The sequence below is a fragment of the Diabrotica virgifera genome, chromosome 5 (assembly GCF_917563875.1).
Source record: "Diabrotica virgifera virgifera chromosome 5, PGI_DIABVI_V3a".
Lineage (NCBI taxonomy): Eukaryota > Metazoa > Arthropoda > Insecta > Coleoptera > Chrysomelidae > Diabrotica > Diabrotica virgifera.
In genome coordinates, this window is record NC_065447.1 from 8,796,414 (window position 1) to 8,811,640 (window position 15,227).

The 15,227-nt window shown below is 33.6% G+C and overlaps 2 protein-coding genes across 3 annotated transcripts in view; one reads left to right on the forward strand and one right to left on the reverse strand.

The window, feature by feature from the left end:
* LOC114338113 (conserved oligomeric Golgi complex subunit 5) overlaps positions 1-15,227 on the reverse strand; it is a 69,683-nt gene that overhangs the window by 42,728 nt on the left and 11,728 nt on the right. The window contains exon 7 of the mRNA XM_050651272.1: positions 5,917-6,060. Coding sequence (XP_050507229.1) covers positions 5,917-6,060 — 144 coding nt within the window. The remainder of the gene's footprint in view (positions 1-5,916; positions 6,061-15,227) is intronic.
* Positions 10,865-13,169, forward strand: LOC126884926 (uncharacterized). Of its 2 annotated transcripts, XR_007698193.1 has the most exons (3): positions 10,865-11,565; positions 12,087-12,456; positions 12,885-13,169. XR_007698193.1 is itself a non-coding variant. In XM_050651277.1 (2 exons), exons 1-2 carry the CDS (start codon positions 11,375-11,377, stop codon positions 12,298-12,300), a joined length of 405 nt encoding a protein of 134 aa, XP_050507234.1. In that variant the 5' UTR covers positions 10,865-11,374; the 3' UTR covers positions 12,301-13,169. The 2 variants fall into 2 exon arrangements, 1 of the variants encoding a protein (XP_050507234.1); XM_050651277.1 differs by having other exon boundaries at positions 12,087-13,169.

Below are 15,227 nucleotides of genomic sequence, written 5' to 3' on the forward strand. Positions count from 1 at the left end.
TTCATATCACGACTATAGTCGTCGCTGGGTCATCGAGGTGTAAACATCGTTAAAGCGCTCCGAAAAACCGGTGATTAAGAATTCTAATTATCTTATCAACAACAATAAAAAAAAACCCATTAGCAATAAGTGAGAAAAACAAAACAATATGTTCCCTTCGGGGAATCTTATTGGGTACAGAAATTGACAACCAGTTTATCAACAACAAAACATACAGAGTGATCCAATAAATCTACAAATAACACAAGCAACCAATAACCAACTACAGTGGCAGCCAACAATGATGAACCAACCAGAAAATGCAATGAATATGCCAACTATGCAACAACAGTATCATACAACTCCTATAAAGACAGCAAATACAAACTATTACTCTCAACCAGTTCAGCAGCAAATGCCGACATCAAGTAAAAATAGTGCAAATATCGAAGAAAGAGAAACTCACTATACGACATCAACCAGCGAAGATGAAGAAGAAAATCAGACAAACAGTAAAAACGCTTGGCAAGTCATGGGAAGCAATAAAAGGAAGAAAATACATAACAACAAACCAAATCCAAGCGAAATTGAAACAGGTAACCGATTCCAACCGCTGTCGAAAGAAACAGAAGAAAATACTGGAAACGCAGAAACCAACAAAATACCAAAACCTCCACCAATATTTGTACACGGGGTACAGGATTTCAACGAGATGACAAAGCAATTAGAGGAAATAGCGAAAAAAGAAGAATACCAGACAAAAAGTTTAATAAACAACGTTGTCAAAATAAATTGTGAAACACCAGAAATATACCGAAAATTGGTTAAGGAGTTCAAGGAAAAAAATATATACCATCACACGTACCAACTAAAAGAAGAACGAGCCTACAGAATCGTGATCAGATACTTACATCACTCAACCAATACTGATGACATAAAAAGTGAGCTATCTCAGTTAGAGCACAAAGTGAGAAACATAGTTAATGTAAAACAACAAAAAACCAAAGAACCACTTAATCTCTTCTTTGTAGATTTAGAACCCGCGCAAAACAATAAAGATGTCTATAATATAACAGGCCTACAGAACAGAGTAGTACACATAGAACCTCCACAAACTCAAAAAAACAGTATAATACAGTGCATGAGATGCCAACAATATGGACATTCCAAATCATATTGTAATAAACCATTCGTCTGTGTAAAATGCGGAGGCTCACACAATAACACCACGTGCAAAAAGTCAAAGGAGACGCCAGCCATATGTGCGTTATGCAATGGAGGCCACCCAGCCAATTATAAGGGATGTGATCACTATAAGAAACTTACCAAAGGAAGCAACAAAAACAATGGAGAGCATCAAAACCCATCAGCAATATACACAAATGATATATACACAAGAAACACACAACAACTATCCAATCCACTGCCCCAGAGCTTGAGCTACGCTGAAGTAACTAAACACAACCAAACAGAAGATACAACCACTGTGTTAAACAAGTTTTTGGAAGAATTCAAGAATCTATTCAACCAACTAATCCAACAAAATAGCATGGTCCTCAACATGCTTACCATGTTTATGAACAAAATGAAATAAATGGCTAAGTTTCTTCGAATAGCCCAATGGAATGCTAACGGCCTTCCAAGCCATACAGAAGAAGTGAAAATATTTCTAGACATAAATAAAATTGACATATTTTTAATTAGTGAAACGCACTTTACGAACAAAACTTATTTTAACATACCTAAATATAAACTATATCATACTGAGCATCCTGACGGCACAGCCCACGTCTGAACGTGGGCTTAAACGTCTGAACGTTAAAAGAAATACCCAAAAAGGGCATAGTTAAACTACTGCACATATTCAATGCAATACTTAGATGTGACTACTGGCCCAAAGCACTCAAAATTGGACAAATAATTATGATACCAAAGCCTGGCAAAAACCCTCTAGATGTCTCATCATATAGGCCTATCAGCTTATTACCAACAATCTCCAAGTTGCTTGAAAGACTTATCCTAAACAGAATAAATGCAGAAATAAATCCACAAAATTGGATCCTAGATCATCAGTTCGGATTTCGACAAAGCCATTCAACGATACAACAATGCCATCGCATAGTCAACGCCATCAACCAGTCACTTGAAAATCAGCAGTACTGCACAGCAGCCTTTATAGACATCAGTCAGGCTTTTGACAAAGTCTGGCATCCAGGCTTGTTATGCAAAATAAAAAGAATTCTCCCAGTAAGTTACTACAACCTACTGAAAGCCTACCTACACGAACGGCAGTTTAAAGTAAAAGTTAATGAAGAAGTCTCGGAATACAAGTCTATTCACTCTGGCGTACCAAAAGGGAGCATACTAGGGCCATTATTGTACATACTATATACATATGACGGCCCTACACCGAAAGGTACTAATGGGTCTACTGATTAAGTAAAGTAAAGTACTATATACATATGACTTGCCTACAAATGATAAAACAACCATCGGGACATTTGCAGACGACACTGCTATTTTTGCCAAGCATGACGATCCTATTGCAGCAACACAAAATCTCCAAGAGCATCTAAACTCACTTGAAATATGGCTGAAGAAGTGGAAGTTTAAGGTAAACGAAACAAAATCATCCCATATAACATTCACTCTCCGGACTGGAACCTGCCCACCAGTAACCATCAATCAAATAAAAATACCACAAAGTAATCAAGTCAAATATCTAGGGCTACACTTTGACAATAAACTTAACTGGAAACACCATATAACAAAGAAAAGAATGCAACTTGACCTAAAAACCACAGAACTTTACTGGCTCATTGGAAGAAAATCCCACCTTTCAATAGAAAACAAATTGCTAATATATAAAGCAGTGATAAAGCCAATCTGGACTTATGGCATTGAACTGTGGGGCTGTGCTAGCAAATCCAATACTGTGATTATCCAGAGAGCGCAATCCAAGATACTTCGAGCAATAGTTAATGCACCATGGTATGTATCAAACCAAACTCTACACAAAGATCTAAAAATTCCATATGTAACCGAAGTCATCCGAGAAAACAACAGAAAACACCACAACAAACTAGAAGACCATCCTAATCCACTACTGCAACCTGTCCACAATAGAAGACTCAGAAGAAGCTGGCCCTCCGACCTAAGAGGTAACTGAGGAAACATCGCTGGATGTTTACCTCTCCACGTCACCACATTTACAATACAGTAGAGCGTCGATTATCCGAACTAATTGGGGGATATGGGTGTTCGGAAAACCGATTTGTTCGGATAATCGAACTATATTGAGATTGTCATACATATTTATCTACAAGTGAATAAAAACCATATTTATATAACTGTATATTTGTTTATACCTTGATAATGACAAATAGCAATTAAACAAAAAGTGCAGTCTTTGCAACAACATATTTTTGGATAGACAATTGAAGAAAATTGAAGATATTTTAAGCGTTAATTACTAACGCTTGCTCAGTACTCGAGTGCGGGGCGCGGAAGTCGGGAGTTCGGATAACCGGTCGTTCGGTTGATCGACTTTCGGATAATCGACGCTCTACTGTAATTTAATTTAATGTAAGACCAACAAATTGACTTATAGATGTTTGTTTTATATCTGATTGTCAATAAAGGGAGATAATAAAAAAAATATCACGACTGTCAATATGTTTGCTTTTTAATATATCTACAAGCTTTTTATGTTGAACTTTATCAAATGCCCTTTCAAAGTCTACAAACCATAAGTACATATCGTGATTCATGTCCATGCATCTCTGGGCCAGCACATTCAAGCCGAACAAAGCATCTCGTGTGCTCATCCAATTTCTAAAGCCAAATTGTGTGTCACTGATTTCATATTCGAGAGTTTTAACAATTCTGCTGTGTATTATTTTCAAAAATGTTTTAAGTGTGTGACTCATTAAAGATATTGTTCTGTGATCCGAGCAGGTTGTTGCACTTGGCTTTTTGGGAATTGCTACAAAGGTCGATTGCAGCCATTGTCTGGGGATTGCGGCAGTCTGATATATTAGATTAAAGAGTTTAACCATTACATCAATACCATCTTCATCAATAAGTTTTAATAATTCGATGGGCACATCATCTGGTCCAGTAGCTTTACCCTCTTTCGTGTTTTTAATGGCACATATGACTTCTTCTTTTAATATTGGTGGTCTGGTATCCTCTGTGATTTCTAATGACAGTTCTCCTCTTTCATCATTAAATAGTTGTTGGATGTAATTGGTCCAGTGACACAATCTCTCCTTCACGTCAGTAATAATATCCCCTTTATCAGCTTTTTCTAGAACCTGTCATTTCTTTGATTTTTTTGTGTAAATTAAAGCTGTCATACTTTTTATCCAGGTCTTCTATTTCTTTGCATCTGTCGGAGAGCCACCCCTCTTTTACCTCTCGAATTTTCTTTCTGATGTTTCTGTGAATTTCTTTGTATTTATTCGGGTCTTTTATTTTTTGTTGTTTTGACCGTTTGCATTAACGTAAAATGTACCATTAAAAAATAATCAAGTAAAACTTCTCTAGTGCCATAACCTGTGTCAGGGCACATAATCAACATGAGTGCAAAAATTTGGTTAATTTAGATAAGGAACTTGCAGAGAAAAAAATGAAGAGTTCACATAAAATCTTGTTGTAGCTTCCTTAAAAGTTTACGATTTCAGGGTTACGGCAGTAACGAAGTCGGCATTCGACATGTGAACAACGCTTTAGGCCGCGTACCAAAAAAAGTTGCAATAGCAAGCTGAAAATTTGCTAATAGCTTAACGATGTCTAGTCGGACAAACTTTGATGTACGGGAACACTGGAACAGGGGAAGTTTTAATTGTGGACGAGGTTAAAAATATGGAACGTCAGACTACGAAAACGTTCCATATATTTTGTCGGACAGAACTTTCAATTGATTTTTCAGCGTTTCATTAAACTCTCATGCAAAAATCAGACTGGTATTTATCACCAATATAATTCCTGTCACTTGACATGTTCTTCGTGTTGGACTTATTAAAATGTCCAGTTGGTGATAAATACCAATCTGATTTTTACATGAGAGTTTAATGAAATGGTAACAAATCAATTGGAAGTTCTGTCCGACAAAATACATGGAACGTTTTCGTAGTCTGACGTTCCAAATTTTTAACCTCGTCCACAATTAAAACTTCCCCTGTTCCAATGTTCCCACACATCAAAGTTTGTCCGACTAGATACCGTTAAGCTATTAACAAATTTATAAACTTTTTTTTGTACGCGGGAACCAGGTCTACTTGATTGTGTCTTGCGTTCACTATTTCTTTTTTTAGAATCCATATTAAATAGCTCAATGTTGAGCTATCTACTTGTTTTGTTCACAAGCTTCTTTAAAATTTAATACTCCCGCCCTTCATTCACCTAATTTTAGTTACATTTAACTCTTTTCTCATTTGTCTTTTTTTATCGTAGTAAAAATTTTCGTTCCTACTGTTATATTTCTTTTTATTTGAAGACGGTTCTAAAGTTAAAAATAAAATCCAAAAATAGTACATGATCTTAGCAAAATATATAAATATTTGAAAATAAACTTGCCATTCCCTGCCACGTGTTTCTAGGTTAACCCGATATCAAGGAGGCTTTGAAAGAATGCCGATCAGACGGGCGTTTTGATTCAGATCGGTCTTCTGGCAAAGCATCCTTGATAACGGGTAAACCTAGAAACACGTGTCGGGGGATGGCAAGAGACCACATTTGAATCAAAACGAAAACGTTTATTTTCATTTTATTTTATACCACACTGTTTATTAGGGTACAAAAATGATAAAGATTCAGATGGGTAATCTGAGATGCATGGTTAGAATATTTTCCTAAGCGTCGTCGCCCGTTTCGTATTTTCGCACCTGGGTAAACATTATATGTATATAAGTATTACTGTCTAGCCTTAAGTACCTAGTAATGATCCGAATCAAAGAATCAATTTGGTCTTGAGATGGTAAAGTATTTTCACCAGTGAACATCGCTTGAGTTGGATCCAACATTCTCGTCAAAGATATGGATAAATAGGCATTTTCCAAGTTTTTTAGTATGCTTCGGCTAAAAAAATTAATCATAATTATTATTTAAAATATTTTATGATGAATTTTGTATTGTCCACGTTTGCAAATGTCAGGATGTAGATAGATAGATTGATATATATATATGTCAGACATCCACCCAAAATGGTGGATGTGTGAAGTGTTCGTAAGGGTATTTTTCCACATTCTGTATTTCATCTATTATATATATATATATATATATATATATATATATATATATATATATATATATACTCATTAACCGATAATACGAAGCCAAAAGTTCCATATTGCCCTATTAATATGAAGCCCGCATCGACAATACGAGGCCCGACTCCGGGCTTCCTAAAGATTAACGTGTATATGTTTGAGCCTAAACTGTACGCTGCACAACGCTATCAATAACACATTTTTTTTTTTGGGCTTCGAATTGTCAGGGAGTATCTCCAAACATACGCCATTTAGTTCATCGATTTGATGGGTAGGGGGCGTCTCGAACATTAGGTGTATATTTATATACACATTTAATATATTTACAGCGTATTCGAAGCCCGAGTTGATTCACATACAGTACGAGTCCCGTTGAATTGGCAACATTGCTTCAAAGTATTGGCGATTGTTTTTAATACTCGAGACACCTTGTGCGGATTTAATGAGCCAGCTTTCTAAATTGTAATGGTGTTTTTTATAGAAGTATATCAAAAATATATACCGGGTGCTGCATCTCATTACGCACCATAGGAATTACAATGCAAAAATAAAGAAATACATATTCCTGCTTCCCTAATTGTTTTAGCTAAAAGTCCATAAGACTTTTTTTGTAGCAAATTACTTTTTATATCAGATGGCATTCTCAAAAAACGAATTATTTTCGTCGTGGAGTGAAAATTGTCGAAAATATCTTCCCCTTTCCATCACCTATTTGAGTTATTAAGGAACAATCAACACCTTTTTTTAAAAATTTCAAAGATCTGTCATATTTGTTGGCACAAGATTATCGTCAATTTATCACACTAAAATAACGGCAAAATGATTTATTTATTTTAAATGATTTAATACTATAATAATACTAATACTTAATACACTAATCATAAAATTTAACATACAACACAGTTTTAATATTTAATTAAAGCAAGTGCTCGAATATTCCACCATTTTGAACTAAACAATACCTTAATCTATTGTAAAATTCTCTACGAACGTTAGCCAATATTCGAGGAGAAGTTTTTCTACATTCTTCGCATATACTATTTTTAAGTTCTTCTAGTGAATTTAACTTTTTTTCGGAATAAATCCTGGTTTTCAAATGCCCCCAAAAAAAATCGTTTGGGGCAAGATCTCCAGACCTAGGGGGCCTCTTAATTTGGCAATTTGGTCCAATAATACAATCATTAAAACAATTGTTGAGAAATTCTTTTACAGTCTGGCTATTATGGGCAGGACATCCGTCCATTTGGAACCACACCTCGTGGTCTTCTCGGACAACCTCTGCCAAAGCAGGCAAAATGTCTTTATCTAATAACATTATAAAACGTTCTGCAGTTAGATTTTCCTCGTAGAAAAAGGGCCCAATTAAGTGATGACCTATTATTCCCAACCAGACTTTGTCTTCTTCGGGTACTGGGTGCGTGTTTCTAGAAAAAGCTGCGGTTTTTCAGTAGCCCATATCCTACAATTTTGTATATTGGGTTCATTGTTCAGAGTGAAAGTACATTCGTCCGTAAAACAGATATTTTTTAACTACGAAAGAAAACCTTCAGCAAGAGAGCGGCCAACAATATGTGCCATTTGCTTCAAAGACGTTATTACTCATTTTACCAGACACCTTTTCAGGCACCATCCAGATAATAAGAAAGTTCAGTTAATCAAATCCCTAAAGCCCAAAAGTAAGAAACGTATGGAACTTGTAGCTGCTTTAAGAAAACAAGGATATTTTATTCTACAAACAGAAAAAAATATTACACGCCCTGTTAAATCTTCAAAAAAACTAGATCCAAAATACTTTGTTTGTAGTCATTGTCTGGGACATTACACTAAAGAGTTTTTAAGCAAACACGTTAAAAGCTGTAAAAATAGGTCATCGTCAAACTCAAAGAATTGTTTATCTGCTTCACAAACTTTTATGGCGATGGTTAATGTGAAAAACTCAACTTTTTTACAAAATGCTTGAATTAAAGACGAAGTATTCAGTATCATGCGTCCTGATGACAAAAGTGAAGCAGTAAAGAATGACACCCTAATCTGTATGTACGGCGAAACTCTTCTCTCAAAACATAAAAGAAAACAAATAATTAATGTTATTTCGAATAAAATGAGAGAGTTGGGCCGTTTACTTATTACATTAAAAAAATCATATGATATTAAAAATTTATTTGATGCCTTGAAACCAGAACTATTTAATTACCTAATACTTGCTACCAAAGAAATAAGTGGTTATAGTGTAGAGAGTAAAAGCTTCAAATCACCATCACTAGCGTTGCATATGGGATCCAACTTAAAAACGGTTTGTGATGTAGCATACAAACTAGTTCTAGAAAAAAAAAACGTCTTCCTGGTATAGAATGGATCGATCAGAAAATTAAAAAAATCGAAATTAAAGATCTAAGAAAGTTAATTGAGGGTCACTGGTGTAACGAACTGTCTAGTTTAGCTTTGAAAACCCTTAAAGAGAAACACTGGGAAAAGCCTTTGCAATTGCCACTAGCAAGTGATACAGGGTGTTTCATTGGGAAACGGAAATACTTTAATTGTAAATAGAGGTCACCGAGGCGGTTCTAGGTATACTACATTTTTTGCCCTACCGGCTTTTATAACCGAGTTACAGGGTGTTTTATCGATTTTGCCAATTTCTTTCCTAAGTAATAACTTTGGAACCACCCTGTATATTTTTTTGATATTTGGTACACATGTGTATCATCCAAAACCCAAACGACCGACAAACTAATCACAAGAAAAATCCAGGTCCGGATTAACAAAAAATTATAAAGTAATTGTGACCTTAAAACAACACCCTGTATATTGAAATTCTGAAAATCTGTTTGCATATTTGAAAAGAGCACAAAAAACTAAATCTAATTGTTCGCTTCCATTTTTCGGTCAGACAATTTTATGACTTTAATTTTAAAATTATATTGAATTTTTTAAGAACTCTGACATTAAAATGAAGGTATTGTTAACTTTTAATTATAAATTATTAAAGCTATTGAATAAATACTCATTTTAAAATTAATCAATACTTATTTACCACATTGGAACGACCCTATTAATCACAAGAAAAATCCAGGTCCGGATTAACAAAAAAAAAAAAAGTAAAGTAATTGTGATCTTGAAACAACACCCTGTATATTGAAATTTTCAAAATTTGTTTGCACATTTGAAAAGACCACAAAAATCTGAGTTTATCGGTTTGCTTAAATTTTTCGTGAAGGAAATTTAATGACTTTAATTTTGAAATTAAATATATTGATAATTTTAAGAACACTGAAATTAAAAAGCAGATTTTTAAAGCACTTTTAACAATAAATTATTAAAGTTATTAAATAAATACCCATTTTAAAAATATTCAATAAGTATTTACGACATTCGAATGACCCACTTACAAATCACAACAAAAATCCAGGTCCGGATTAACAAAACAATATAAAGTAATTGTAACCTTGAAACAACACCCTGTATATTGAAATTTTCAAAATCCGTTTGCACATAGGTATGAAAAGAGCACAAAAAACTACGTTTAATCGTTAGCTTCAATTTTTTGGCCAGACAATTTAATGAATTTAATTTTGAAATTATGTCGAAATTTTTAAGAACTCTGGGAACTCATAATAAAAACTTCGATATAATTTCAAAAGTAATGTCATTAAATTGTCTGCACAAAAAATTAAAGCGGGACATTAAACTTAGTTTTTCGTGCTCTCTTCAGGTGTGCAAACGTATTTTAAAAATTTCAATATACAGGGTGTTTTTTCAAGGTCAGAATTACTTTGTATTTTGTTGTTAATACGGCCCTGGATTTTTCTGTGATTAGTAAGTAAGTCCTTCTAATGCTGTAAATAATAACTGATTATTTTTAAAATTAGTATTTATTCATTAACTTGAATGATTTATTAATAAAAGTGCTTTAAAAACCTGCTTATTAATTTCAGGGTTCTTGAAAATTTTAATATTTTTAATTTCAAAATTAAAGTTAATAAATATTTGCACAAAAAATCAAAGTGAATCTATAAACTCGGATTTTTGTGGTCCTTTCAAATGTGCAAACAATTTTTAAAAATGTCAATATACAGGGCGTTGTTTCAAGGTCAAAATTACTTTATGTTTTTTTGTTAATCCGGACCTGGATTTTTCTTGTGATTAATAATTGGGTCTTTCCAATGTGGTAAATAAATATTGATTCATTTTAAAATGAGTATTTATTCAATGAATTTAATAATTTATAATTAAAAGTTAATAATACCTGCTTCTTAATGTGGAGTTCTTAAAAAAATTCAATATAATTTCAAAATTAAAACCAAAAAATTGTCTGGCCGAAACATCGAAGCGAACTATTAGACTTAGTTTTTTGTGCTCCTTTCAAATATGCAAACAGATTTTTAAAATTTCAATATACAGGGTGTTGTTTTAAGGTCACAATAATTTTATAATTTTTTGTTAATACGGACCTGGATTTTTCTTGTGGTTAGTATGTCGGTCGTTTGGGTTTTATATTAGAGATATGTGTACCAAATATTAAAAAAATATACAGGGTGGTTCTAAAATTATGGCTTAGGAAAGAAATGAGCAAAATCGATAAAACACCCTGTAACTCGGATATAAAAGTCGTTAGGGCAAAAAATTTAGTATACCTAGAACCGCCTTGGTGACCTCTATTCATCATTAAAGTATTTCCGTTTCCCAATGAAACACCCTGTATAAAGCTTTTTAATGACTACTTAAATGCGCTATCAGCTGAATTGTTTAAACTACTTCAGGAAAATACCAATATTAGAAGTAATTATAAAAAATTGACAGAATGTATTTTGGCTAAGACGGTGATTTTTAACCGTAAAAGAGTAGGGGACGTGCAGTATTTAACAGTAGAAACCTACGGGAGGAACTACGATACACTTAATCAAGAAAGTTTTACAGAGGCACTCACTTAAGTTGAAAAGATTATATATAAAAATCATAGGCGTTTTGTAACTGGAGGTAAAGGCTCAAAACCTGTTCCAATTTTATTTTCATTCCAGACGCAAAAATACATTAGCCTTTTACTAAAAGTCAGACAAGAAACCAATGTTGTACCAGAAAACAATCCATATCTTTTTGCAAATCCTGATTCCGAAGATCGCTGGATGTCTGGCGCAAACACAATTAGAAAGATAGCTATTAATTGTGGAGCCAAACATCCAGAACTATTGACATCAACTAGATTTAGGAAACAAATTGCCACGACTCTGCAATTATTAGCCCTCGATGATGACGAAATGGAACAAATCGCCACTTTTATGGGACATACAAAGAAGACACATACCGAGTTTAACAGGTAATGTCAACTTTAAGAGTATGCATGCACTGTTAATTTTGGTTAGGATTTTTTTAAACTTTTTATGCTTGATATGATATATCATACATAATGTAATAGAATTAGCAACAATGGTTAAGTTTCGAAAAGTTTACTTTAAAGGTATCTCGTACACAAAATATTTCAAAAAGCTTTCTTTGAAAAATAGTTAAAACCGGGTTTTAATTGTTCCTTGTCCGAACTTAGCAAAACGCGTGTTGAGTCTAAATTTGTTTAATGAATAAACATTTCTTTTTAAAATTTACCAGCATATTTTCTTTCAGCCTTTCCGATATATTTGAATGCGATATATGAAAAATCGTTATTTCCCCTTTAATATTCGAAAATCGTTGTTAGAATGTATGCTTCATAAATCCGTATTTAAAATAAATTATTGTTCTATTAGACTCTCACTGTTTCCGATAAGGTAAATTCGATGGATACCTAAACCATGTATCTACATAGACATTTAAATCGTTTTAAAATTAATAAAATACTTTTAGACTACCGCAAGATATCTACCAGACTGCTAAAGTAGCCAAGATTCTTTTACTTATGGAAAAAGGCAAGGGAAATCGGTACCGAGGAAAAAAATTAAGTGAAATCAATATAGATGATAACGAATACTATAGCTCTGAATACGAAGGCGATGAAGAACCGATTATGCAGAAGGTGCTAAAGCGGGTTACAAGGGGAAAAAACCTGAAGACGAATTAGATACTGGAGATTCTGACAGATATGTGCATCAGTCAACGGAACGTGATCAACATAATGAAAACACATTATCAAGAAATTATTTTAAAAAGGCGACTAAGCCGTTTCACGAATCTAACGAAGCAAATAGTGAAGAACCACCAACAAAAAAAACTAAAGGTATGAATAAGTAAAAGTGTCTACGATCATCACAAAACAAAATTTTTTGATATTCCGCCATATTTTGTTTAAAGTTACGTTATCAATGAATAAATATAAAAGTAAAAAGATAAAAGAAAGAAAAAACGGGAATACCTGAGATTTTTCCCTACTTTTGTTTTTTCAAAATTACCACCGTTATTACCAGGTTAACATAGAAAATATTTTTGGCGGTTAGAAATTTTAATATTAAAATAAAACTTTAAATGAATATAGGTCATAACTTTTTAAACGACCACTTTACTTTTCTGCACTTAAAATTTGGATTATTCCTGTGGATCCGTCCCTGGAAAAAATATGAAATAATAATATTAGATATTAAAATATTTAGTTAAAATATATTCATACGTGATTTTTTTTGTATTTTTTTAACGTTTTGACGTTTTTAGAATCATCCACGAAATCCATCCAGAGATTCAGAGCCAAATGGTCAGATAATGAAAAACAAGTTTTACTTCAGTACTTTGAAAAACATATTGAAACAAAAATTACCCCTCGGAAACATGAATGTGACGAACTACTGAAACTACATCCACACGTGTTCGAAAATAAGGACTGGGTCCGAATAAAAACATATGTGTATAATACATTCCGTGAAAGGAAGTGATTACTTATTTTTATTTTTACTGAACCACATAGATTATTTTTAGTTCCAATAAATTACTTTTAAATAATATATATTTTATTTTCAAAAATGTTTAAACCTAAACAAATCCGATTTTTGTACGAAAAGATCATTTTTAAATATGATCAGGTACGCAATATAAAATAGTGAAAGTTGAGAAATCTGACAACCCTGTCGGGCTTCATATAGTCTGGTAAATATAAACATTTTATACAATTGGCTTCGTATTGCCTTCAAATGTTTGGGCTTCGAAAGACCTAAACCATATATCTACTATTTGTGTATTAAAATAACTTACCCCTCAAAGGTTGCCTTTACTAACTTTAGAATTTCCTATATAACTACATAAAATACACTCCTCTATCGGGCGTATTAAGGGTGGGCTTCCGGTTGTCTGACTAATATAGTGGGCTTGGTATTAATAGAGTAATGTGTATATATATATATATATATATATATATATATATATATTTATCGACCCTTTGTTACATACATGTAGGCATAGGGTATGTCAAAAATTACAATAATACATTTACAATCAAAAGTAATATACAGTATAAATCATGTTAAAACACAAAAATTTAAATTCGCACCAGACATTGGACATCTTCTAAATAATTTGAGCTAAGCATTCTGTAAATTCACGTACTGAATAAAAGGCATGGCTTATTAAGAATTGCTTTAAGTTTTTTTTAAGTTTTTTCAAAAAAGCAAAAGATTTTAATCAGATTAGATCATCCGGGATGAAAATAATAAAATACTAATTCACGGAAAGGATGTCAAAAAGAGATGGAGAAAGTACTTTGACAGTTTATTAAATGAAGAATTTGACAGAATGTGTAGTTAACGGAGACAGTAACAGCAATGGTCACCACAATAACAAATGAGGAAGTGGCTTCAAAGGATAAAGATAGGAAAAGCCGTCGGACCAGATGATATTCCTCGGGAAGTATGGACAGCATTGGGAGAGACAGGAACAAGTTGTCTAGCAGATTTATTTAATTGAGTTATGGAAGTTGGACAAATGCCAGACGAATGGAGAAGCAGTATACTAGTACCTGTCTACAAAAACAAGGGAGATGTACAACAATGTACAAACTACAGGGCTATAAAACTGCTTAGTCACACAATGAAAATATGGGAGAGAGTAATTGATAGACATATACAGTTGATCAAACAGTTGCAATTTTCATTATAAGGTAGTTGATGGAAACATACAGGAGTACATAGGCGGAACCACGGGGGGTTTTGGGGGTTATAACCCCCCCCCCCATTTGGATGTACTTTGAGCTCTATACGCTTAACACCATTACTATTCCATACCCCCCAGATACCATCAAGTAGTTGTAACCCCCTCTCCTTAGGATCATCCTGGCTACACCTCTGCAGGAGTAAAGAAACAAACGCTCATATGGTATTCATTGATATTCAAAAAGCATATGATAGAGTTCCTCGAGAGATTCTGTGGTGGGCATTCGATAAGAAAGGAGTCCCTGGCGAATATGTAAAGATTGTGAGAGATATGTATGAGGGAGTAACGACTAGTGTTAGGACAGGTGTGGGAGAGACTGATAAATTTCATGTGAAAGTAGGATTGCACCAAGGCTCGGTGCTTAGTCCTAATTTATTCTCATTAGTTTTGGACCAGATAACTGCGAAACTACAAGGTAACATTCCATGGTGCTTAATGTATGCTGATGATGTAGTGTTAGTAGGAAATAGTGAAAGAGACTTAGAACAAAAACTGGAACAGTGGAGACAAGCTCTGGAGGAAAAAGGTTTAAAACCTAGTAGGACAAGAGCAGAGTATTTGGAATGTTCATTTGAAGATTGAGTTATTACAAATAAAATGGTATCTTTGGATGGTGAAATGATTGTGAAAAGCAATAGTTTAAGTACCTGGGATCGGTATTACAGAGTAATGGAGAAATAGATGGAGATGCATGCAGCAGAATTAGGGCTGGATGGCTGAAGTGGAAGGAAGCGAGTGGTGTGTTATGTGATAGAAAAATTCCAATGATTCTAAAGGGAAAATTCTATAAAACAGCCATAAGGCCGGCTATGATGTACGGAAATGAGAATGCTTATATGGATGAATGGAGTGACA